Source organism: Canis aureus, chromosome 1, assembly GCF_053574225.1.
Source record: "Canis aureus isolate CA01 chromosome 1, VMU_Caureus_v.1.0, whole genome shotgun sequence".
Classification (NCBI taxonomy): domain Eukaryota; kingdom Metazoa; phylum Chordata; class Mammalia; order Carnivora; family Canidae; genus Canis; species Canis aureus.
In genome coordinates, this window is record NC_135611.1 from 75,342,056 (window position 1) to 75,368,713 (window position 26,658).

At 41.5% G+C, this 26,658-nt stretch overlaps 1 protein-coding gene across 11 annotated transcripts in view; it reads right to left on the bottom strand.

Moving 5' to 3' along the window:
• Nucleotides 1–26,658, bottom strand: part of NTRK2 (neurotrophic receptor tyrosine kinase 2) — a 327,804-nt gene that overhangs the window by 246,708 nt on the left and 54,438 nt on the right. For all 11 annotated transcript variants that reach the window (XM_077905028.1, XM_077905040.1, XM_077905042.1 and 8 more), the window contains exons 9-11: nucleotides 18,601–18,636; nucleotides 15,791–15,891; nucleotides 7,912–8,011 (exon numbers count right to left, since the gene is read on the bottom strand). In XM_077905028.1, coding sequence (XP_077761154.1) covers nucleotides 7,912–8,011; nucleotides 15,791–15,891; nucleotides 18,601–18,636 — 237 coding nt within the window. The remainder of the gene's footprint in view (nucleotides 1–7,911; nucleotides 8,012–15,790; nucleotides 15,892–18,600; nucleotides 18,637–26,658) is intronic.

Here is a 26,658-nt window from a genome sequence, read left to right on the forward strand (position 1 = left end):
GTGCTCAGTGGGGAGTCTGCTGGAGATTCTCTCCCCTCTGCTCCTTAAAATGAATAAATAAATCTTAAAAACAAAAAGGAGGTCAAAGTGAGTTCACCACAGGATTTATGGAGAACCAAAGAATGGGGAACAATTTTTCTTGACTTTTAAGTACCAAACCTAATTTCTTAAGGGGTCTCTAATCTTTTAAGTGAAACAGTAGGAGTGCAGACTGTCCCTAAACAATACCACAGCATGACTTTTGTCCACTCCAGGCAAACCTGGGCCCTCCCCTGAATCACACTGAGCTGTATGCCCAGGCAGGGCAGATAATTTAAAAAGTTGGAAGTCAGGGCACTTGTGAAGCTAAGGGGGGAAAAGCTACTGTTTCCTGTTGCCTGATGGAGCCAGTTCCTGAAAGTTCTAAACCCATGTTCAATCTGCTGCAAAGAATAAACATGTTCTGTCCTCACAGAAACATAACCCAAATATTGGCCCTGAAAGAAATGACAGTGACTCGGGAGTGGATCTTCACCTCAGAAACATATATGGGGGAAAAATTAAATAAATAAATAAATAAATAAATAAATAAATAAATAAATAAATAAATAAATGAAACATTTATGGGGAAAAGTTTTACATAATATTCTCCAAATGACAGAAAAGGAATGCTTGCGTTAATTCTTTTTTTTCCCTCTGATACATTTCCAATTTGTTAAATTACCTATAACTTTTTCAACTGAATGTCTTTTCTGAAATATCTGAAAATTTTATTAAAACCTACAAATTTTTTTCTCTACTAAGAGAATGTGACAATATACTTTGAGCTCAATCTGAAGCCAGGTGCAGGTCAGTAAAAAAAAAGGCTCCTGTGAAAACCTACATCCTCTGTTACTATTTGGTGAGGCTCCCATATATTATATGAGAACCAACAAAGTTCATTGCTTATTTTTAAAAAGAGTTAAATGTTAAGTTCTTCAAAGATTTGTTTGTTTGTTTTATTAAGAGATTTCAATTCCAGAAAGTTAAAATAATATTCTTGGTCTCTCTGAAAATGTTACACTAAAATTTATTCAAATATCTTTATATATCTCTGGTGGGGGGGAAGAGTACTTGACACTAAGTTGAAAAAAAAAAGAATTTCTGAAAGATTAAAGGTCTAAGCTAACACACACACACACACACACACACACACACACAGAGCAGAACTAGCAAAAGAAATATTAAGAGTATGTTTACAACCTCAGAGAAGGGAAGGCTTCCTAAGCAAGACATAAAACTTAGATGGAAAATACAGGTATATTCACTTCTATAAGAAGGTAAATCTGTTGTTTGCCAAAAGATACTATTTAAAAAAGGTAAAAACTAGAAAAAAAAATATCAGAGCAACATACATAACCAATAAAAAAATGAATGTACATGATTTATAAAGTAAGTCTGCAAATCAACAAGTAAACTGAACATTTCTTCTTATTGGTCACCTAATAAAGATGTTTCACCATATTTTCATTTTTTAAAGATATATTTATTAATTTGAGAGAGAGGAAGCATGAATGCATGGTGGGGACAGAGGGAAAAATACAAAACAGACTCCCACTGATCATGGAGCCTGATGTGGGGCTTGATCCCAGGACCCTGATATCATGACCTGAACTCAACTAACTGAGCCACCCAGGAACCACATTTCACTTTCTTATTTTTTTTTTTAAGATTTTATTTAATTTATGAGAGACACTCAGAGGCAGAGACACAGGCAGAGGAAGAAGCAGCCTCCATGCAGGGAGCCTGCTGCGGGACTTGATCCCAGGTCTCTCGGATCACACCCTGGGCTGAAGGCAGGTGCTAAACCACTGAGCCACGCAGGCTGCCCTGCATTTCACCTTCTTAATCAGAATATCAGGTTAACTGTGATAACGTGGCACGTAACTTGGCAAAAAAATAAAAGGTCGATAATATCTGATATGGATGAAAGTGTAAACTAAGGATGCCCTCATATACTAGTGGTGAGAATATAAATTGATAAAGCATAAATATACATACACATCTTTCTCAGCAATCTAGTCCAAGTATCTATCCATATATATGTAAGACATTATTTGACACACTTCTCTGAAAACTCGGTAAAAGCATGAACATTAAAACATAACTTTAAAACTAAAAGAAGAAAACAAATCACAATTTGTCAATAAGAATTATAACTTAATTACTAAATGCCAGGAACTACCCTGAGGGCTTCATATACATCAACTTAGCATGCTTCCTGACAACCCTATGAAATGGGTACAATTATTGCCCCATTCCAGATGGAAATACTGAGGCAAGGGAGATGGAGGAGTTGCTCAAAGTCACACAGCTGGTAACCAACAGAGGCGGGTTTCAGATCCAAGGAGCCTGAGAGCAGTCTACTCTGAAACACTTTTTAAGGAGAATGCAAGAGACACCCGGATACTGATACAGAAAGAGCTATAAGGCAAACTGTTATCTTAAAGCAGATGCAGCCTGAGCTTGAGATGATAATTTCTCTATGGAACCAAAAATGAGTCTGTTTGATTATCTACATAGTAAGCAAAGCTCTGGATTTTATTATTTATGTAATATATGCATTCTGGATGGTTAAGGAAGGTTATCCCTAGCAGCAGAGAGGATAGCAAGAGAGGAGGGTCAAGTGCAATCCCACTTTTAACCCCATATATTTCCAAACTTCTGGAAACTGTGCAAAGCAAGAATGCATTCGTGCATTACTGATATAATTTTTTTAAAGTTATTTGTCTTTAAAAAAAAACAGCAGGGGTGCATATGGAAAATTTGTCCTTACAGATGTTTCTACAATTGTGTTTCTGGCTTTCGAACACATTTTTCCCTCTTTTAAAAGTTGATCCAAATATCTGTAAAACTCAACCTCCTAAACTTTCCAGAATTATTTTCAGTTCTTAGAAAAGGCTTTAACCTTCAACTTCTCTAGCTGTGGTCCCACTATATGTTTATGACTATTTTTAAATAACCAAATTTTTGGTTGATGTTGAAAGACATTTAGAAGATCATTTGTAGGAGGAAAAACAAACTGTGGGCCTTGAATCTGGAGTTAAGAAAACCTGGCTCTGCATTCTCAGGGAGTGCCATTCTCCGGTCAATTACAAATTGGAACTATCTAGAGCTTAACTCCTAGGAAGGAGTGCAGCTTGATGGTTTACATGCAAGGATAGGAGGCTGTGGACAAAATTTGGGGGTTATCAACATAGAATTAGAGAAAAGGCCTCCTATGCCGGTTTCTCCTGCATTGTCTTCGGGTCACTTAAATATATTTACTCTAGGAGGACAAAGGATTCATGGGTCCTCAGGGACTAAATATATGTGGGCTTCCATCAGGAAATGTAAGCAACACAAAGCTGGTGGTCACAAGTATTCTCCATCGGGGTGACAAGTGCCACATCCCCTCCGCCCTTCCAGCTCCCTTATATTTTTTCCAGGCCTGCACGCCATCCAGCCATCAGACAGGGCTCCCACACGCTGAGCGCTCTTGGGAGGCTTGGCGGCGGCCCTCATGCCCTCTGATGCTCCCATCTCCCTCTTGCACACTTGTACATCTTCAGTGAAGAGAGCCAGGAAGCAATGTGAGAACTAAACACGGACTTGGTTACAACATAAGGAAGAGCATGCTGAGGCCTGGTTGCCTGTTCCTTTGGCAATACAGCTGCTCTGGAAAAGTCTTGGAGCCCTATTTCAGTGGAAAATAAAATTAAAGTCAATCAGAGGCAGCCTGAAGAGAAAAGGGATAAAATTATGCATTTGTGTATAGGGATATGGATACAGACATAGATGTAGGTAGTTTTTTTTGTTTTGTTTTTTTATTTATGATAGTCACACAGAGAGAGAGAGAGAGGCAGAGACACAGGCAGAAGGAGAAGCAGGCTCCATGCACCGGGAGCCTGACGTGGGATTCGATCCCGGGGCTCCAGGATCGAGCCCTGGGCCAAAGGCAGGCGCTAAACCGCTGCACCACCCAGGGATCCCGGTAGTTTGTTATATATTTTAGGCATTCATGTGAAGCGCACATATAAAATAATCCCTATAGGGATGACCAAGCACTAACAGAAGGCCTTTATTCAGGGCTTCCATGATTATGGTAACCAGACATTCAACCAAAAAGCAACAGGGTGATATAAAGACACAAAAATGAGCATGGAGAAACAGACTGGGGTAACTTCTACCTTCTGACATCGTTATTGACACAAGGCCAGTCAGTAGTCCATGGAACATTGGTAGCAAGACACTTAAACTATATTAAGAAATAATGAAGGATAAATTCTAGTTAGCGCCAAGATAGGAGCCACCATCAGGCACATCTGCCAGCTTCAAAGCTGGATGAAGACACATATTCCAAGGCCACACATGCAAAGGCAAAGAGGCATAAAGTGACAATGCTTGTGTGTAAAATGGAAAGCCAAGGTGAACCCTCCAAACTCAAACAACTAACTGTATGAAAGTGTATGAAAACCTAACAAATCCTAAGCAAAAATCTGGCAAAATGATCTCCTTTCTGGGGCCATTATTTATCTGGAATAATCAAAGAAAGCGAGGGTGGGGGGTGCAGGTAGAGAGGGGCTCTGTCCCCCTAAAAACTTAGAAAACCTCTAAGATCTCTCTTTAACTATTCACATATGAACTTTCCTCCAAACATTAGCTGTTCCACTTACCAAGCTACAGTGAGTGACTGAATTTGAAAACTCTCTGTGATCACTCATTCAGTCAATTAATACTTATCGAGTGCCAATTTGGATGACGAACAAGCCCACCACAAACCCTGTCTTCACGGAGCTCACAGCCAGGGCTCCGTGTGCACGATGGTCCCTTCGGCCTCTCGTGGCAATGAACTGACGGAACAGAGAATAAACCCTAGGAAGCATCCAGTCACACAGCCCACCTCTGCAGAACATATCACTGGTTATATTCTAAAATCTCCATTTAACTCCCGGGTTTGGAATTTAGAGATCGCCTTCCCAGGGAAGCAATGCCATCAATCACGTTTGGGTCCTCAGGTCAATCCACAGAGTTTGAGTTGCCCTGCATTAAGCTGCAGCGTGATTTAAAGAGGCTTCTGGGTACCCCAGGCCCTTCCAGTCAACAGTCTTAAACTATGGTTTATGATCTCGAGGCGGCTACCGTGATGACACAGTTGACACTGGAGCTTGAAGCGTGCGACGCTGGGATGGGTAAAAAGCTGTAAATGCCTGGTGGGCGGGCTGGCATCCTGCAATCTCTAACTATCTACAGGACAAGGGACTGGGGACAGAGGTAGAACCTCCCGAAGGTACTTATGAGGGCAAGGGCCACAGTGGAACAGCTCGTCTGCATCACACGGAACGGAGCCATCGGTCCCAGCCAAGGCGATGCACATTTCTTACCGTCCTTACTGAGAAATCACCACTCCTGTGTTTCCTGGTGATTTCAGGAAGACAATAGTGTTTTTATATACTCTTCCTTTTTTAAGGCATACTTTTTTTTTCTAGCAGTGATCCCAGCACTAATAGCATTTAAAGTACATTAACTACTAATAATGTTTAAATATCACTTTTTTTTTGCAGTTTAATTTGCCCTCATCTTCTCTTCCATACCCCTTCAAAATCTCATCAACTCAGCATCTGACTGGCGAAATAAATAAATAAATAAATAAATAAATAAATAAATAAAAATAACCCCCACTGTAGCCAAACATGTTCAAACCGTAGCATGAATAGATGTGCAGCAAAAAGTAGGGGAGAAAAATCTATTGTAAACAAGCCCATGAGTCTCTGAGACAACTTTTCTTAAAAAAACAACTTTATTTATGTTTGGAAAAAAAGGGAGTGAAACAAATGATAGCGTAGCTTCCGCCTGAAGGAAGTCATTTACTGGCTCTGGGACAAGGTTCAGTAAAACCTTCCTTACAATTCATTAAGGCTACCCGTAGGTTAGACACATTTGGGAAATGTAGGTGCTTTAGTGGTAATCAGCCCAAAGTATCCAAATAAAAACCAGTTTCACTCTTCATGTGGGAGAGTCTATAGGAAATACAATCTTTTCTGAAACAAATGTCTACCTTTTATTCTCCTCCCCCCACCACCATGCCACACGGAGTATGTGAACATTTACAGAGCATTTTGTCAGTTGTTTTCCTAACACAAAGCTGGGGTGGGGGCGGCTCCTAAATATTGCTCCTAGGGTTCCAAAGCTCATGCGCAGCTCCCAGTAGAACCTAGACAAATTTTCTCTTTGGAGAGCTCATGAGATGAAAGGTCTCACACTAAACCCTCAAGATGGAAAAGTAATTGTGCTAGTGTCTGGATCTCTCCATTAAGATCCCCGCTTAGGGACATCTATTCCAAGTGCCTCTAAGGAAAGAAAGAGCTTGATGAAAATGGGGAAGAAATGCCATCGTGGCTGGGTGACATGCAGAGAACAGCCCGGACCCTAGGTGCCAGCTGAACACGGGGACCTAGAAAGGTCCGCAAAGCAATGCCCCTCCTGCATCTTGTCACTCAGAAGGTGCTAGCCCACATTGATCCCATAGACTGGTGATTCTCCAGGAATGCTTGGGCCACAGTAGTATTGGCGTCCCTTGAAAACTGTTAGAAATGCCAAGTGTCAGGCCCTCCTCAGATCTTTTAAGTCAGAACCTTTTGAGGTGGCCCAGAAATCTGTGTTTTCACAAGCCCTCCAGGAGCTGCTGACGCAAAGTTACGTTTGCAAACTGTCATCGTAGTAGGACTAATTAAAATCACTGTAGTAGAGTCCCTCCTCCAGGTCTTATTTATAATTGGGAATGAGAGATCTTTCCTCCTCCAAAAGAAATGTCAAGAATCAATAGATCAAAGGAAAGTCAGGAGGAGATTTGGGGGCTATACAAGACTCAATTTGCCACTACTCCTCCCTATTCATTTCAGGTTTAGGGATTTTGATCATAGGCACCAACAGAGAGAGAGAGAAGAAAACATAAGAAATAGATCCACTCCACCCCAGAGCCCAGCGTACGCTGGACAGCTTATTCCTCTATAAACATCACTTCTGAGTAAGGAGGCAACATGAATTAGCAATTGTAATGAACCAGGCAGATCAAGAAAACCCACCACTTTGTCTCCAACACAACTAAAGCCACCACTAAACCTTGGCTGTGGCTTTCCGAAGCTAGTGGCTATTTATAAGAGACCACACAAAATTCAACAACAGCATAATTAGTCAATACGTAAGTTTAAACTTCAAAGCAAACGCTTTTCAATCACTGAAACTCTTGGCTATTTATATAACAAGAACATTTAAACAAGATTCCTGCCCTAAAATGAATTTTCAGTCCTCATGAAGAGACCCATGGTTTCTTCTTGGCCCACATAGCCACCAATTTTGAATCTAGCACTGAGAATCTTTCCATTAGAAAAAGATACTCATTCAAAAGCTTCAATGTACAGCCAGTGTTCTGATTTTGCTTCCCAACACAAGCCAAATCTCACAAGATGAGACTCTTACTCTAAAAGCAGTATCCAACAACAAAACTACCACGGAAGGGTCTAGAAGTCATCATCTGTACAGCAGAAAGGAGCCTTCTGCGCAAAATACTTGTATCCCTGACTAACCTACTGCCACCATGCCTTGCCTGCCTTTCTGAAGCCAAAGGAAAACCCAGACACTATTTGCCTATATCATTATTAGTCACTTGATACCCAGGAAATCAGTTCTGTGTCTTCAGGGACAACCGTCCTCATTGGAAAGTGGGTACTACTGAGTAATCAAAATTATTTTGCTCTGCCTTGATTTGTAGTATCATATCCTTGTTGCTATTTTTTCAGCCTTAAAACCTAGTCATCGTAAATCTAGCTGCTTCTTTCTTTAGTGGTAATTAGCATTAGTCAGAAGCCAAAAGTGATTCCACATAAGAAGTAAAATAAACACAACCCTTTTTACCTTTCATGCCAAACTTGGAGTGTCTTGCCAACTTCAGCAGAAACAGCATCACCAGCAGACAAAATCCCACCACAGATGCAATTACCACCACAGCATAGACCTGGGGGAAAGAAAGGAAGGGCAGTTATGACCTGGCTCCTTAGTTCTCTTCATCCAGATGATGATGGTAATGAGGATGACAGTTAATATTTACTACTTGCTTTGCAAGGAATTTTGTGTCCGTCAATTAATTCACTTATCCCTTAACAACTCTTCAATGAAGTATTGTGGGTCTAGTTATTTTTTTTTATTTTTATTTTTTATTTATTCATGAGAGACACAGAGAGAGAGAGGCAGAGAGAGAAGCAGGCTCCACGCAGGGAGCCATTTGTGGGACTAGATCCCGGGACTCCAGGATCATACCCTGGGCCAAAGGCAGGAGCTTAAATGCTAAGCTACCCAGGCACCCCTGTGGGTCCTTACTTTATCCTTACTTTACAAATGAGAAAATACAAGTTATAAGCTTATAAAAATATCAGTGTAATTGATACTATATAGACATAGAGATATATTACTCTCTCCCCATCTATCTATCCTCCCACCTACCTATGTGGAGAGAGGAAAGAGACCTGACAAAACTCAAATAATACAATACTATTTCTGAAGCTGGTGAAAGATACAATGGGGTTCATTTTGCTATGTTCTCTACTGTTATGCATGTTAGAAAGCTGTCCATAATAAAAAGATTTTTTTTAAGTTGGCTATTGTTGCTTTTAGAAATCAAAGTCCCATGGAACAGGGAGCAGGCCTGGAAGGGAGCAGGAGGGGTACCTGTGGGTCAGTTCATTTGTGAAAGCTCATTGGGTGGTAGACGTATGATATGTACACATATGCATATGTATGATAGAGGTCAATACAAAGATTTTTTTAAAGATTTATTTATTTATTCATGAGAGACACAGACTGAGAGAGAGAGAGACAGAGACCCAGGCAGAGGGAGAAGCAGGCTCCTTGCAGGGAGCCCGATGTGGTACTCTATCCCAGATCCCGGGATAACGACCTGAGCCAAAGGCAGGTGCTCAACCACTGAGCCACCCAGGCATCCCAAACACAAAGATTTTTTAAACTGAAAAATATAATCACAACATGTGGATTATTCAAGTAGAGAGAGTAGATGCAGATCTGTGTGAATCCTGCCACAACCCTGAGTGAGAGCACAGAGCACAAGTGTGTAAAGCTAATGGAGTACATATTAACATTTTAGGGACAAAGATGGGAGCAGGACAATGCATCTCCTTCCATTTCTGCTGCTCACTCCAAGGTCCTGCTCCCAAGAAAGGGTGTGTGACTCTACACCAGGAGGTGGCGAACTTTTGCTGTCAAGGGTCAGACAGTAAATCCTTTAGGCTTTGGGGGCCATATGGTCTGTTTTGCAAACTCTCAACTCTGCTGGTGTAGAGTGAAAGCAACCGTAGACAATATGTAAGCAAATGGGCATGACTGGATGCCAATAAAACTTTACTTACAAAAACAGATGGATATGGTTTGCAGAATCCTATTCTACACTGTTTTAAATGTCCACACTTAATTAGATGCTTAACTTTCTTTGTTTCATTTACTCTGCATAATAATCCTTATGACAGATATTATTATTTCCATCTGTGGTAATCATTAATGCTGTTTACCTAACACTTCTATTTCACCTTGTGTTTCTCTTTATAAGATTCACTTCCTGGCTTACTTGTGGTAAGATGGGTGCATGTGACCAATTCTGGCCAATGAGGTGAGACTTGTATCCCTGAAAGTGGACCATTTCACTGCTACTTAGAGATCTTTGGCAGTGGTTTGCACCCAGGTATAATATTACACTCAGGGGACATCTGTCAGTTTGAGGTTCTCACAACTGGAGGAGGGTATTACTAGCATCTAGTGGGCCAAGGCCAGGGATGCTGCTAAATTAAACATCCTACAATGCCTAACAGTCCCCCACAACAAAGAGTTATTCACCCACAATTATGACATCAGTCATATCAACACTGAGAACCCTGCTCTCATCTCCTTCCTCTGGGCCTTAATAAATGCTAACTTTCCAAAAGTGGCTGCCTATCAACCAAGTCTTAGAATGAGGACAAGACTGACAGAACTCCCAGTCAATACAAATAATGAAGCAAGAAATAAACCTTTATCATTTTAAGCCACTAAGATTGGGGGATTTTTGTTACTTGCAGCATAGCTTATGCTGACTGATGTGCCCATCTCAGAGTGAGAGGCAGTACAGAGTAAAGATTAAGAATATATGAGTTCCTCATGAGTTTGAAATTTAGATTTACCACTTATTAAGTGCCTGACCTCAGAATTACTCAAACTCTCAGCATCTCACATGCCTCATGTGTGAAACAGGGAATATAATCATCCTACCTTGCAGATTATTTAAATACTTAGTGAGTTAGAGCAGATAACAGGTTTGGAACAGAGTCTATGACAACAGATAATAAATTAACATTGGCTATGATGATTATAAAACTGAGATTTATAAAAAAGTAAATAAGCAACCCAAGATCATACCTTTTGAGCTTGGGATTCAAACTGAAGTCTGTCTTAGTATAAAGCTTGTGACTTATCCATAATTTATCCTTTATACTACTTCAAAACACATGGCTGAGAGGAAAGGCAGGATGCTAAAAACATGGCTAATCCTCCTGCGACATCATCTCTAATGTCCACTGGGGACAGCATTAAAGAGAGCACAAAAGACGGGAAAGGGCACATGCCAAGCACTTGGCCAGAGTGGAGACAAGGTGTGAGAATCCTCTCCTCTGGCTCTGCAGTTGTGAGCACCTCTCCCACAGAACACCTCTGCAAATGTTTGAGTGCAGACTTAACTCTGTCTCTGTGGCCTATATACAAACAGAGTGGTTGTGATTCCTAAAAGGCTAATTATAGATCAACTTGTTCTAACTAAGGCCATTTCCCTCAAATGCACCTAATGATTTGGAGCAAGCTTTTTTCTCATCTTTATTTCTAACACTTCCATGGAAAAGCGATCATAGTATTTTAGCTCTCCATTTCTCAATCTTGTTAAATTCTAGACTTGAAGGGGAAATATTGAATAAAACATGTTCAATCCGTATTTTATAGTTTTTTTATTTTTTATGTATTTTTATTGGAATTTTATTTCTCAACATATACTATAACACCTAGTGCTCACCCCGTCAAATGCTCCCCTCAGTGCCCACCACCCAGTCACCCCATCACCCTGCCCACCTTCCCTTCCATTACCCTTTGTTCATTTCCCAGAGTTAGGAGTCTCTCATGTTTTGTCACCCTCTCTGATTTCTCCCACTCATTTTCTCTCCTTTCCCCTATAATCCATTTCACTGTTTTTTATATTCCCCATATGAGGGAAGAAACTGGGATGGAGAGATGGTGGGGACTCGCCCTAAGCCCTATAACTTCTCTGTAGGACCACAGATAGTCTCTGACCCACTTCAGAAAGTATTCAACTGGCATCCAGAATCTTTGGTCCTTATGTTCACAGGACATCTTGCCTTTATGAGCTGTGAGAGCTTACAATGCTTCCCTTCTGCAAGCCTCCATTACCTCATTGGTACACAGGGATGGTAATACCTGCCCTAACTTCTTTATTTCATTAGAGTGTTTGAGTCAATATGGAAAATGGGAAGGGTTCTACTGCTGGGGAGCAGCTAATGATCTGCTAGCAAATATTTAAACCTACTAAAGCAACTCTAAATGTAAAGAATCTCTTAATAAGCAAAGAATCCCATGACAGCAAATAGAATTGTTTCTTCAAAAATGAATTGTTTGATAAACTTGATTCCATGTACCATGCACATGTTGGGGTAGGAGTGGTCTTTATGTGGGAAGCAAGCAGGAATGAATGTATTTGTTTGTTTGGTTGGTTGTTTGGTTGGTTGGTTGGTTGGTTTGGTTGGTTGGCTGGCTGGTTAGCTGTTTGGTTGGTTGTTTGGTTGGTTGTTTGGTTAGTTAGCTGGTTGGTTATTTGGTTAGTTGATTGGCTAGTTAATTGGCTAGTTGGTCATTTGGTTAGTTACATGACTGATTAGTTGATCAGTTGGTTAATTGTTTTTTATCTGAGAATACCTCTTATAGAACAAGGACCTGTTCTATTAAAAAAAATCCAGTAAGGTTCATGAGGAACACTTATTGGATCAGAAAGGAGAGCATTCGAGGCTATCTTCCAAATGCTTTGATAACACCTTTAACTTTTATATAAGCAACTGACTCTGAAACTCTTCTTCTAATCTAACAACCCTCCCTGTGATCAGGAACTATTCATGATTTACATTTTCTTTAAATACCATAGAGCATTGTTTTGTACCTCTCATGCAGATTTCCAGGGACCTCAGGTGGAGTTGTAATGTACCAGCTTCGAACAAAGATGATTCTCACTGATCTTGCCTTCCAGTGGCCCAACTATACACAGTTCAAGCATCACTTAGATATGCCACTTAGGCACTTAAATTTATAATTTGGTCTCAAAAGAGAAAACTGAGGTGGGCATGTAATTTTTAGTAACTGGGTTATGTACACACCTGTGGGCTTAACACATGCTCCTTGGATTCCTTATATACACAAACAACTTTCTCAAACCAAAAAACATTAAGCAGTTTGGTATGAGAATAAACAGATATGATTGCACAAGGCAGGAAGTAGAAAACATTCCACAGCTGATCTACCAGGGCATTTGTCCTTGCTATTTCAATGCAATGCATATCGTCATCTATGGAAATATGTGTGTGTGTGTCTCCACATACTGGATATGCATATTTTGAGTTTGCAGCTGAGCTACATCTGTTATAAGCCTCTTGCTCCCACCACCAGGGCCATGGTTTAAATATAAATCACAACTCTTTATTGCTGCTCCAGACCCCCAACTAATCATACCACTTTCAATCTCTCTGTCCTGCAACCCATTCTAGAGCATTCACCATTACTCTAATCAGTCTCCAATGTTTATTATCTCCTAGGTGCCAGGCACTATTCGAGGGATGAAGGATACAGCTCTGAAAAACTACTGACCAGGTTGCCTAGACTTAAAAACTCACTGAGGAATCTAGGAAAGGAGGGGCATCTGGGTGGCTCAGTTGGTTAAGTATCCAACTCTTGATTTTGGCTCAGGCCATGATCTCAGGGTCATGAGATTGAGCCCCATGTCAGGCTCCATGCTAAGTGTGGAGCCTGCTTAAGATTCTCTCTCCTTTACCCCCCTGCCCCGCCCCACCACCACATGTACCCGCACTCTCTCTCTCTTAAAAAAAAAAATAATCTAAGGAAGGAAAAAAGATATTACACAAGTAAGCAATAAAGAAACAAGAGAATTATAGACAATAATAACTGCTCTGAAGAAAATGGAACATGATAATGGCTGCCTGGTGGCCACTGATGACCAAACAACCAACTAGCCAACCAACCAACCAATCAACTAACCAAATAACCAACCAACTAACCAAAGCCATGCGATGACCGTTGGGAAGTGCATGCCTTATAGAGGGAACCACAGATATAAGGGCTGTGAGACGAAAATAAGCCTGGAGCATGCAAGAGAAAGTTAAGAGAGACAGGTGAGACAGATGAGGGCAGGGTGTGAGGTGAAGTCAGAGACACAGACAAGGGCAAGATATGCAGGGCCCTTTCACCACCATGAGGAGCTGAGCTTTTATAATATAAGTTTTCTTACACTCACATTGGGAAGATTCTGAGATAATAAGAGTGATCTGATTTGTGCTTTTCAAAAGTCACTCAGGCTGCTGTATGAAGAAAAGCCAGAATATCACGAGATGGGGGAGGAGGGACAGGTAGGGGCTGCGGAGGTCATCCAGGAACGAGCAACTGTCTTAAACTTCCTCTATGGAGGGCCAGATACTAAATATTCCCAGCTTTGCAGGCCATGCAGTCTTGCTACAGCTTCTCCAGCCACCACTGTAGCATCAAAGTAGCCACAGACACTATGTAAATGGGCATGACTGCGTTCTAATAAAACTGTATTTTTTATGGACACTGATATTTGAACTTCATCAAATAGTCACATGTCACAAAATGTCATTCTCCTTTTCATTTTACTTCAAACCACTTAAAGTTTTGTTTTTGTTTTTGTTTTTTTTTTTTAAATATTCTTAGTCTGCAGATGGCACAAAACCAGGGCGTGAGCCTACTTGGCCCAAGGACCACAGTTTGCCCATCCATGCGTCAGCCTGCAGTGGTGGCCATGGAGGTGAGGAGATACGGTTTATAAGGTGGCAGAGCTCACGGCACATGGGACTGGGTGTAGGTGACAGGGAAGCGTAGAATGAGGTACACTGCTGGCCTTTGATCTGAATAGCTGACAAACCAACCCCACCAGAGTCCTGGGGCTCAGGCATGCCCCGTCAGTGGCTCCTCCCTGCATGGTAAATCTAACTCCTGGCTCAGTGTTTCAAAACTGCACGACCAGGACGCCTGGGTGGTTCAGTGGTTGAGCGTCTGCCTTTGGCTCAGGTCATGATCCCAGGGCCCTGGGAATGAGTCCCATGTTGGGCTCCCTGCAGAGGGCTCGCTTCTCCCTCTGCTGTGTCTCTGCCTCTCTCTGTGTGTGTCTCATGAACAAATATATAAAATCTTTAAAAAACAAAAACAAAAATATGCACAACCTGGCAGAACCACCTCGCTGGCTGTGCTTCTGACTGCCGCCCTTCACACACCTTACCTTCCAGTCTAAGCCTCCTTCCAGTCTGCAAGCTCTTGTGCACACACCCTAAACCCCTGCCTTTCACTTCCTCTTGGTCTAAATGCCAGCCCTCCCGCACAGCTGGAAAATGCCCCAGCCCCACAAAGACGTGCTGGCTCTCCCAGCAGGAAGGAGGGGGAGCCCCTGCCCCTCTGTGTCCAATCTCACATCCCACGGCTTCTCTACCTGTATCCTAGCTGCTGGTATGGTAATCCTTCACAGCTCAGAGCTCTGACCAAAGGATAAACTCCTAAAGGACACACCTGCTATACATTCATATTTTTCTATCTTTCCACTGCCAGTCCCTCCCAGAACCTACGGGGTTCCTTAAATCTAGTGGGCAATGAGACTCTTCTTAAAATACTGAACAACATCAATTAATTAATTAATTAATTAATTAATTAAAATACTGAACAAGACAGGTGTGAAGGTGCGGAAGATGGGAATAATGACTGGTGTCCCAGAATGAGACATTATTCTTCTAGTGATAATGTTTTAAAGGACAGACATTTAATTTCTTTTTAAAGATTTTATTTATTTATTCATAGAGACAGAGAGAGAGAGAGAGAGAGAGAGAGGCAGAGACACAGGCAGAGGGAGAAGCAGGCTCCATGAAGGGAGCCCGACGTGGGACTCGATCTTGGATCTTTGGGATCACACCCTGGACTGAAGGCGGAGCTAAACTGCTGAGCCACCCGGGCTGCGCAAAGGACAGACATTTAAAGTAAGAATCCCTAGCAATTAAAGCAGTGCATAAAAGGGGAAGCCAGTAAGTCAGAGGCTACATAGCATGTTTATCACTTCTCTTAAACCTTTCTGTGAATTTGAGATGCCTGGGTGGCTCAGTGGTTTAGTCCTGCATCGAGTCCTGGGATCGGGTCCTGCATCGGGCTCCCCATATGGAGCCTGTTTCTCCCTCTGCCTGTGTCTCTGCCTCTCTCTCTGTGTCTCTCATGAATAAATTAGTAAAATCTTTAAAAACAAAAACAAAACAAAACCTTTCTGTGACTTACCCCAAACATCAACAGCCCATTCACTCCTGAACAGTAAAAATGTCATGTTGTAAGACATGCACCCAAGCAGTTCTACTCCCCCAATATTTAAGCATCCAAAGGGCTCAGAGCCAATCTAGGAAATGACTATTTATCCACTCACCGAAAGATGTTCCTGACCGCTTTTGTCAGCAACATCTGTAGAAGGGATTTCGTTACTTCTGTTTGTAGTGTCCCCAATGTCATTTGCTGCAGTCCCGTAATCTTAAATTGGAGAAATGAGAAAGAAAAGGAACCATGAAGTTGTCACTGGGCTACCCACAAACAAGAGGCCACAGTATGACCCAAAACAATGAAGCAAGATAAATCCCGAAGATTCCAAGCCACTGACAGCCTAGCAGGGGAGGAGCATGACCCAGCTCTTGGGTTAAAGCCATTGCAGTGCTGGGATTGCATTGATGCTCAACTGTCATGCAACCCAGATCTTTCCACCACTGGTGTGGCAGTCAAATTCTAAACCGGGTTTTCCTTTGTAGGTAAGAATATATCCCCCCCCCCTTTTTTTATGAAGTCTTTAGTATAAATATGAAGGGGAATCAATAATCTAAGATTCATACATTTTAGACCTGGAAGGGCCTTCAGATATGGAATCTAACTGCCAGTTTTACAGTTGAAGAAAGTAATGTGAGCAAAGTTAAATGACTAAGCTAAGGTCAACTGGCAAGAAGGTGGAAGAGCCTAAACATGAAATAGACTTGAAATCAGTAATGCTGATTCCAGGGCAAATGCATCCTATTTGCGTAAGAGGAAGTCACTCAAGAGGGCCTATGGTCACAACATTGATGAGAACTTGGGTGCACAGATGAACTTGTTTGAAAAGGTCTGAATTGCCAACATTTCAGTTTCTGATTTAATAGAGGGAGCTGCACCAACTCAATATTGAGAATTATGAGAAATGTCCTCATACACTGTGTCTCAAATGTCACTGCCATCCTCTGAATCAGTTTTCATCTATACAGATCATTTATTGGAAATCAATGATTGTTTTTTTGGGGAGGTGAAAGTTTTTATTAGTAATATTATGTATTAAATGTCATACAAAATTTTTTATTAACTTATTACAGACAATGTTGATTATAAATGTTTGGTATTTTTATTCTAAATAGATTTGGAGACTGAAATTTCCACCCTGAACAAACAACCTCATTAAGTCAGCCCTAGCTAAACTTCCCTCAGTAGGACTATCATGCTGACCTTGGGGCAACAAATTTAAATTATATTTATATTAGCAGAGTGTTCCTTGAATGTGAATAAGTAGTAACAGAAAAAGCATCTATTTTCTGTTTACTGTTTTATTCTTAACACCAAAACTACATTGTCACCATTTTCATTGTAAGTATACTAGACCATTAATTTCAACCTAATATTAGAAATATCATCCATTGGCTAATTTTTTACCTTTTCATAGTCTAATGAGCCACTCATGCAAAATTATTCACTAAAGCATCGATAGTTTAATATCATGATATTTGGCCCAAAGATCCAAAGTGGGATCTGAGGCCAATGAGAAGATGGCATTTTTAAATTCTTGAAGTTACTGGAAAAGAGTCCAAAACATAATTTTAAATGGAAAATCAGAATTCAAACATACCTCTCTGTGACACAATTTGAGATACTTTTTCTTTAAGCCATATCAGGACAAAGAAAAACAAAAGTATGCAAATCACATGCACAAAATCATCCAAACCACAGCTTGAAGGAAACAAAGGTTGACATGCATAAAACAGGTAAAGACAATATAATCTCCCAGTTAAAATCTGCTCAAGTTAAATCCATGCACATATAACAAATATACAAATTTAGAATGAGTTCTTATAAAAAATAAAATGTCAATATGAACATAAAGTTAAAGATGGAATATTTAATAGAACAAGTGTATACATATCACATTTTAATCGATCTTTTAATCAGTCCTAAAATTTGAGCCAAGGCTGGAAATTGAGTCTGCCACTTTCCTAAACAGAAGCTTCTTGGTCATGAAGGTAGTTTGGAAATCTGTTCAAGATGGATTTTCACACCTGATCAAACATCCCTGGCATTCTATTAAAGTAGCAAAGTAGAGATGAGATATCCAGTTAAAAGCTTATGTAGTCCGCCTTCCAGCTTCTCCCTTTCCACATTCCTAAGAGAACCCCATATAATTCAAGGGGTTCAATGACATTCTCTAAGCAAGCTGATCTAAACTCCATGGTAGCTCCAGTTAGTCAAGGGTTTATCCATCCCTCTTATGTAATGGGAGCAAGAATGAACCATGACCCACTGAGTCTGGAATCAGATTCAAGGAGGGCTGACTGAGATCTCTGAGAGAGTTCCCTTTCTTTGGGACTGCTTTCCAATGCTGTTCCATTTCTCCCAACAATGTGAGTGACAGCATCGTCTTATGACCACAAAGAGAGCCAGCCTTTGGTGAAGTGGGCGCAGTGTGCAGGGGGCATGTAAAAATGAAAAACTTGGGGGCCTGATGACATGGTTGAGCTCCTGGTTTAACCAAACCTATAAACATGTCCTACTTTTGAGGCTCCTGTCTGTGAGCCAAACTTCCTTATTATACAAGAAACATAATTTTGAATTGGGTTTACTGTCAAAGCCAGAAACTGATACACCTCCCTTTTCTTGGTAGTCATGGCTTTTAAACAGGTAATTAGTTCCCAATTATAGAAACAAAATGTCTGTTACAGTGGAATGGATTTACTTCCAAGAACAGAGCATGAAAGAGAAAATGCTATTTACAAGCACTGTAAATATCAAGGGAAAACAGCCATCAATATTGAATGATTTTTGAAATATCATTGTGGCCTATGTAATGCTTAAAGGGTATATTTAACCGAGCTTAAAGGTTCTCTTTTAGTTGATTTAGCTCATTTTAGACGAACATTTTGAAAAAAATACAAATAAAGACAACGTGATAGCTACCTTCATAAATTACGTCGGGATAATTTGGGTTGGCACCTAAAAGGCAAAACAGAGCAGAGATTTGTAAGTATGCATTCAGAGTGAATACTAAGTATCCCCACTAAAATTAGTTAGATATATACTGGAGGTTTTATAGGGTTACAGGTTGCTTTATGGAACAGGTACATGAAACCTCAAGTCTTGATTTGCTTCTTCACATGAACCATTTCCTTCCCCAGCCCCCAAACCTCCATCCCTTCAAAAGAAAATAAATGAATGAGGATAAATTACAAATGACTTTATAGCCAGAAAAACTTCAGCAATCAATGCATTATGACCGTTTCTAGTGTACAGTTGGCCATTTTAACTACAATCCCAGTACTTTATTCCAGAGACAGACAGATCATCCCCATACCACTTTAAACAACAAAAGATAAAACCTCTGACAGTTTGGGTATTACTTTCAAAGTGTATTTTGGCAGGTCTACTCACTTTCACAAACAATCAACCAGCCCGAATAATGGTATCTAATGCAGTTTTGCTCTCCACTTGGTGTTCAGAGCAGGTTGCCAAGGCTGAATAAACAAACCCTTTCTTTGCCTTTAATACAACATGGAAAAATAAATGGACTTTCTCCATTGAAATGATTTATGTAGAAGAGATTACACGTAAATGTTATGTCAGAGACAAATGCAAAAGTATATCCACTTAATTGGGGGGAGGGATGATTGTTTAATTACCAAGATGATCAGAATACTCTGTTGTCAAATATTCCCATGAAAATTTACAAAAGCGTTTAAAAATTTTTTTTTAAATCATTGTCAAGAAGAACCAGTGACAAAATCATCTGCTATTTACTCTCCAATCAGAACTACTGGGTCTCTATATGAAAGCCTACTTGGAAATAAAATTAAAATTTGATATAACATTGCGTGATTACAAAATAAATTTCCAAAGCTACTTTCTATGCTTTTGTCTTCACTTACTTACTTGTAAACTGTAAAGCTTATTCAGCTCTCATTTCACTTCTAAACCCTTTAGCAGAAAAATATCATTTAAGATAAGGGAAAATTTGAACCAATTTTCTGTTCAGGTTACTCCCTAGTAAATAACCAAAGGTAGCTTAAATGAAGAACCAAATAAAAATGGCCCTGATATTCAAATCCGAATTTTAACACAGTTCATGTCACAGAATATCTGTTATCAGGGGAAACATTAAGTGGATGGCTGTGTACATCGATTCAGGGATGCTGCAAACTGCGGAGCATTCCATGCTAAATGGGGGTGCCATCTAGACTATAGTCTATGTTAATGACACAGCCTGAAATTGTGCAGTGCACAACCTGTGTCGCCATATGAGATGGCCCTGTGTCAATTCATGCAAATTCACTGATTCCAGCATATTTCAATACCATTTTGAGTTTTATTATCCCAAACACCATTTCAAAGTAGTCTTGAGTTACAATATGTTAATATTTATTGTTAGAATTATTTGTAGTAGGTGTGACATTCTTGAGATGGGCCTTGAAAGCTGTCTTGCAGTTTGAAGGATGATTCAGTGGATAAAGCAGCATGAAATTCCTGTGGCAGTCCTAGTGATGTCATATGCGGGGCACCTACCCACGTGCTGAAATCCTTTCCCTTTGCAAAGTCCCTGAGCCGCATGGGTATCCTGTCACTGTGAGGATTTCCTACCCCTACTAAAGGAAAGGTTCTAGTATCCCAAGGGAGCAAGTCATTCTTTGAACTGCTCAGTAATCCATTACTTTACAAGATCCCACTCTGGCCTCCTCCTCACTATGCCCTCTATACACAAGTCTGCATCTGCAAGGATACTTGCCCACCAGAGTCCACACTCTACTTCTAGACTTCACTCCGGGACCCAGGACCCAGGCCACAAGACCCAGGGCCCAGATTTCCTTCCCCATACACCCCAAACATACTTCCTAGGACTAGCTAGCTTTTTCTCCACATCTGTCAGCCCACAGGTGGCCACACCACCAGTATGAGCATCTTTTGACCCAAGACTCCAGGGAGGGGTAAGGGCCGAGCAAGGGCAGGTGAGTGAGGGTGTCCACATGCCCACTCACTGCTTCTCACATATCTTTCATCATGTAGTCAGAGGCACAGGGCAGGGGCTATGGCCAGGAACCAGCTCTACCAAAACCACTACCTTCCAGCATGGACCTCCAAGAATCTGGGAGAATTCGATCCTCAAACCCAGTCTTCCAGGTCATTATAAACATATAGTTGCCAAAGTAGGGAGACCAAAAATATTGTTTTTTAAGAATTCATTAACTCAATTCAATTTTTAAAAGTTATTTGGATAAAAAGATACAGACTTTCATTTGGACTAGGTTGGCCATCCCAGACTGCTTGAGATTGAGGGCATTCCTGAGACAGTGAACTTTAGGTTTTAAAACTGGGATAGTCCCAGGCAAATCCTTGCAATTTGTCCAGGAAGAAGGGTTTTCCCCAAACATAGGACTTTTAGTGTGAAAACTAGGACTCACCAGTCACGCTGATTTGTTCTTAAGCCCTCAGGGACCCACATACAGTTGCCACTTGCCCTTAGACATGCAATCTCATAAAAGAAAAAAGGCTGAGGATTCAGAGCCAGATGTATCTAGACCATGCATTGGAAGGGCTGCAGTGAAAATGCCTGATGTTCAGGTATAATTGAGTTTGTCACAGAAAGGGAACACCTCAACACATTACTCACACGGGGCCCCTGGGAACATCCAGAACATCGAATCAGTTCAATGCAGCAAATGTTAGGTATAGAAAAAGGATTTGAGATGGGAGTAAAAGTAAATAGGTTAGCCCATAATCTGGAAAACTCACCTTTTGCCAGACTTACAATTCATATGAGCACACGCCTTTCCCACCAAGTACAGCAGCAAAACCCTTAGGTCACGTCTACACTTTCTGAAAAGGACTACATTTTCCTAACTTCATTTTCTCAAATGTATGAGAAGAGCAGTCACTTTATATTCACTGTCCGAAATACTCAAATTTAGTGCAGGATTATGAAACTCACAGAAAGACAATGTGGGCAGAACAGTCATGTGGTTCTTACTTCCCTCTCCTGACCATACTACACTATGTCTGATGAGGACATAAAGCACAGTAAAGAAATGCCTCTTCGGGTACAAAGGTTTAGGAAGCCCAACACATGGAAAGACACACAGATCCAGAGTTTATGTCAAGCAAGGGTCACAGTACTCTAGCGAAACCTGGTTCACCAAACACAGTATTTTGCTTCTAGCAACTTCTCGGTCAAGCTAACCTTCCACGGTGTTTATACTTCGACAGTAGGTAGTTATTAACATCACATTAAAGGCAAACACAGGACAAAGTCACCCCTTCCTTTTCAGACCTCTGGCAATGGTCATTTTGTGAAAATACCCTGTCATTTTTAAGTCTAATTTCAAACTGGTTCCTTTCATTTAGTTTAAATATGCTAAAGTTAGAAACACCTGTTTGAGATATTCAAGACGAAAAGGTGGGCAAGGAGAGGCAGACACTGACTTTGAGGGAGAAAAGCCAAAGAAAAATGAATGAAAGATAAAGGAGCGATGTGCTTGTAAGAGGGATGTGAGCAGAGCTGTGCTCCCTGGAATACCATCCTGGTAGCTCATCAAGCAAGAAATCTCAGACTGAGGCACCAGGAGGTGGCATCCAACCCTAAAACTTCATGTTGAAAACCACCATAATAAAATATGGAAATTTCTGGAATAAAATATTGAAACCCAGGAACTCCGTCAACCCCACGCCATTCCAAACAAGCATCAGCCACCCGCCAGCTCACTCTATCTGGAAACAGTGGCTCCTCCCCAACCCAAAGAAGGTGCCTGCCACACACAAATTGTTGCCTGTCTCATGTTTTGATTCTGTTTTCTGAAAAGTTTGCTGAGGTGTTGGTGGGTGCTACATGCCTGTGTGCTTTGTTCTGAACCTCAGGCATGTTGTCAGGAATTTGGGGACCAGAACCAACAGGTACAGAGCACAGCACACCGGACTGTGGCCACACCCGCACTCCTGACCAAGCTCTGGATCGCACATGGGATGTCTGCGCCTCCAAACAACAGAGCTTAGAGCATTCAGGCTTCTAACAGTGGATGGTAAAGTCCCTTTCTCCCCAAAAATATCAAACCAAAGTACTTCACCATCCTTTACCTCCATGTTCAACACCTTTAAAGGGAAGACACTAGCTTCTCTATTCTAAGCTGTTACAGCTCATGAGTAAATCTTATGAGTCTACACAAGTCTTCATGAGTAAAACTCCATGACTTTTTCACTGTAGGATTCTACAGTTAAGAGATAAAGAAACATTGTGGGAAAGTGGGTAGGTTTCCCCTTCCGTCCTGCTGCATAGATAAAAATGATGGTGGAGGCCAGAAGACACATCTGCTTCTTTCTTTCTACTTCTAGTCCCTCTCTAATGCCCTTAAAAAAAAAGAAAAAGAAAAAGAGAAAAAAAGAAAGAAAAAGAAAGAAAGAAAGAAAGAAAGAAAGAAAGAAAGAAAGACAAAAAAAGACTTCTCTCTCAATTCTATTTTCAGACTCTGTTTAGTGTGATCATTAGACATATTTCAAAGAATTCCAAATGATAGCAAAAGATTCATTCTTTTCAAATCAACCGACCTTGGTTTGTCAATAGTGGGGTCTAACTCATGGCAGTCCCTCCTTCTAATTTCCAGATCCTTTTCCTCTTCCTTCTCTGACTGGCAGGCTGAACTCAGGGCCCCAACACACTGGGGGCTCAGATGTCTGGGTTTCATTTTTGGCTGAACTACTATGCAGCATCAGGGGGCTCTTCACTTTTCCTGTGACAAAGGAATGTTCCATACCTCAGGAGAGGATAATAGCATTGGCTCTGGCAACTCAGCAGGAGCCTCGGGAAGCGTAATTAATTAACATTAGTACTCTTGAGACATAAAGTACTATTTAAGTATAAATCTTAATTATCATGATTATTACGAGCCTATAGCCAAACCATACTCTTCGCGGTTATTTAAGGCAGAAAAGCAGGTCAAACATTCTTTCCTTTCCCTCCCAGGACAAGACATGGGTCCTGACAAATGGCCAAAGAGCAAGTCGTCGGGGGCTTTATATTCTCTTAATGTGCAACATTTGGAGAAATTTCCTCTCCCTACATTCTTTGGCCCAAGTATACCAAATCTAAATCTGCCAGTTTGAGGGCAATTCTAAGTGCTGCAGAGAGCGCTGGTTCATCCAGACGTCATGAATCTTTTGATAAAACAGCACAAATGAGAAGCTGTGGGGAGAACTCTTCCAATATTTATACTTTGTTCCTGACGCATATTTTGCATACGAGACAACTGCTCCCGAATTAGGAAGCATAAGTCACTAACTCCCACCGCTTGTGTGAATGAGCATTCTTGAGCTGTGACATTCTTCCTGAATGAGTGGGCCATAGAGAGACTCTTTATGTACTGCCTGAAGAATGGGAAGCTTTGGAGCACGGGTTTTCTATCACTTAGTGCTCTGGTAGGTCCATGCCAAGCCTACAGTATTAATCACTTGGGTGAGATTTTAATCAAAGAATCTGCTCTTAAACAATCAACGTGTTCCAATTATAGAAATATCTGGCCTTGACAATTATTGAAACTCACACTATCTGATCCGAAGATGCTAGCAAAGGCCCCAGGTTTCCTCCTGATTACACCCACAAGTAATCTCTCGGCCATTAATTTCTGCTTACACTTCTCAAAAAGACACGCTCATCCCTTCTAACCTTCACTCAGTCTCCATGCACACTTTTGTGTTCACAAGAGTGCTTCTCTGTACATAGGACTGAATGCCAATGACAGCCACATAGTGGATCGCTGTCATCTCAGAGAAGTCTTATTTCTGGCCTCGAAGTAGAATTTTTGGAGCCTCTCCAGACAGGCCCGTGCTTCCTACATGCATGCTACACCAGGGCTCTACTTTATCCAGTCTCCCTAAGCCTCCTTAAGCCACATATTGAATTCATCTTACTTTTTGCCAAACCCAATTAGAGTGCATCTCTGTGCACAAACTATTCTGTATTGTTATCATTATTACTCATCAATGTCCTCAAGGAGTTAGTGAGACCATCTTGGTGGATGCCTGTGCAGTTCCTCCAGTGGCTTCTCCCAGGTTCTGCAGGCCGGAAGGGAACTACCCTCACTACTCAAAGTGTGATCTGGGATCTGCAGCATCTACATCAGCTGGGAGCTTGTCAGAGATGTGGCATCTGAGACCCTTCCCCAAATTTATGAAATCAGAACCTGTGTCTTAGCAGGATCTCCAGTAAAGCTATGCTCATTAAATTTTGAGAAGTCCTAACTTTCAAGTCCATCAGAAGTTTGACCAAAGTCAAAAGGCCTAGTGGACATAGAGGATGGCAATTTTACAATGAAGCATAAAGCAGACCTAAAAATAACTAGAAACCCAAGTATGGGGCGGGGGGGGAGGGCGGGGGGAGTATTCTGTGACAGTGACTGCAACAAAGGGAAGGGGTAAGGGCAGGAGAATGTTTAGTCCCCAGTGATATACCTCTGAGCCCATCCTGAATGGGGATTGGGGAGGTGAGGGAGAAAAGGAGCTTACATTTAACGCTCCTCTCCAGGAACTAAACTGTGACTTAGTTTTCTTCTTAGAGCACCAAGTCTAGAAAGTTCTCATGTAATCAAGTGGCAGAGTCCTGAGGTCTTCTCTGGGCACACCCAAGCCTCTAGATGAGGAAGACATAGCCATGCTGAGAGAAAAATACTTCTGGACAGAAAGTTCCTCCCTAATGGCCACAGAGGACAAACACAAAGGGAAGTGAGGAAGGGTACGTTGGTGATTATACTCATGTGTGTCTGCCTAAGCAAAGGATAACACTGCAGAATTCACAAAGGAAATGGCTGAGATCTGGATCCATGTCCTTGAAACCTCTGCTTCACACTGAGACTTCCAGAGGTCCCAAAGAGGACATGACAAAGGTGCTCATACAGGACTGACACAGTAGTTTCTATGTAGCCATGGGGCCTCCACAGCAGCACTCTGAGAACCCAAATTGAGTTCCCTTCAGGCAGAAGGCTCTGAGGACAAATGCCTGACCCCTGCCAGCAAAGGCTAAAGCAACCTGTGGTGGTAAGATGCAGGTGATATTTGAGTTCCACCTGTAAGCCCAGAGGTATTGGGATGAAGGGTCACAAGGACTCCCGGTGGACTAGACAGAGGCAGCATGAGAGAAAATCTGCCTTGACCACAGCCCCAAGGGGAGAGGGGCCTTAGCAACATAAAGCTGCATTCCTTGGTGTTGAGAAAGGAGATGCTTCCACCAGCTGGAATAGAGACACGTTTGCTTATTGTCATGAAACTGCAAGAGAGGGGACCAGAGAAAGAGAAACTGCCAAGATCCCATAATGCTAGCCAGGAAGAAGGTTTGTGAATCAGCAGTGAGCACACCCAGGTCCCAAGAGAAAAAGCCACCAGCAAGGACATCTGCCTGCCTACCACCCTGGCTCTGGGCCCACTGACTTCTACTTGGGCAACTAAGGGCCCAAACTCTCCTTAGCCAGCTCCAGCCCCCACCCCCATCCCGCCAGCCTGAACTAGCAGAGGAGAGCAAATTGGCCCTTAAATTAAGTCCAGGGCTTTGAATTGTAACTCAGAAAGGACGTGCTATTTTTCAATTGAGATTTTTGTCTGCAATCTAAAGTGTCCAAAGGACTGTCTGTTACTCAACAATGAGCAGAAAAATCTTACTTGGGTCAGGGCTCTCGCTCAGACCAGGGACTCTCCTCTCACCTCTGGTTGCACACTGGAGTCACCAGGGATTTTTTTTTTTTTTAACCAGGGTTCTTAAAAATAGAAAATGCCAGAGCCCAAGCCTCATCCAGGACTCACTGAATCAGAATTCTAGAGGTTGGTCCTAGAAATGTGTGCTAACTAATGAAATAACGATTAAAACTCCCCAGTTGATTTCAATGACCAACAAGGAGGCAGGAAAAGGGCAATAGTGTTCACGAGCCAGAGGAGACTATTCCTAATGAACAAATGTTCGAGGGACAATGGAAAATAGAAATGAAATAAAATTAG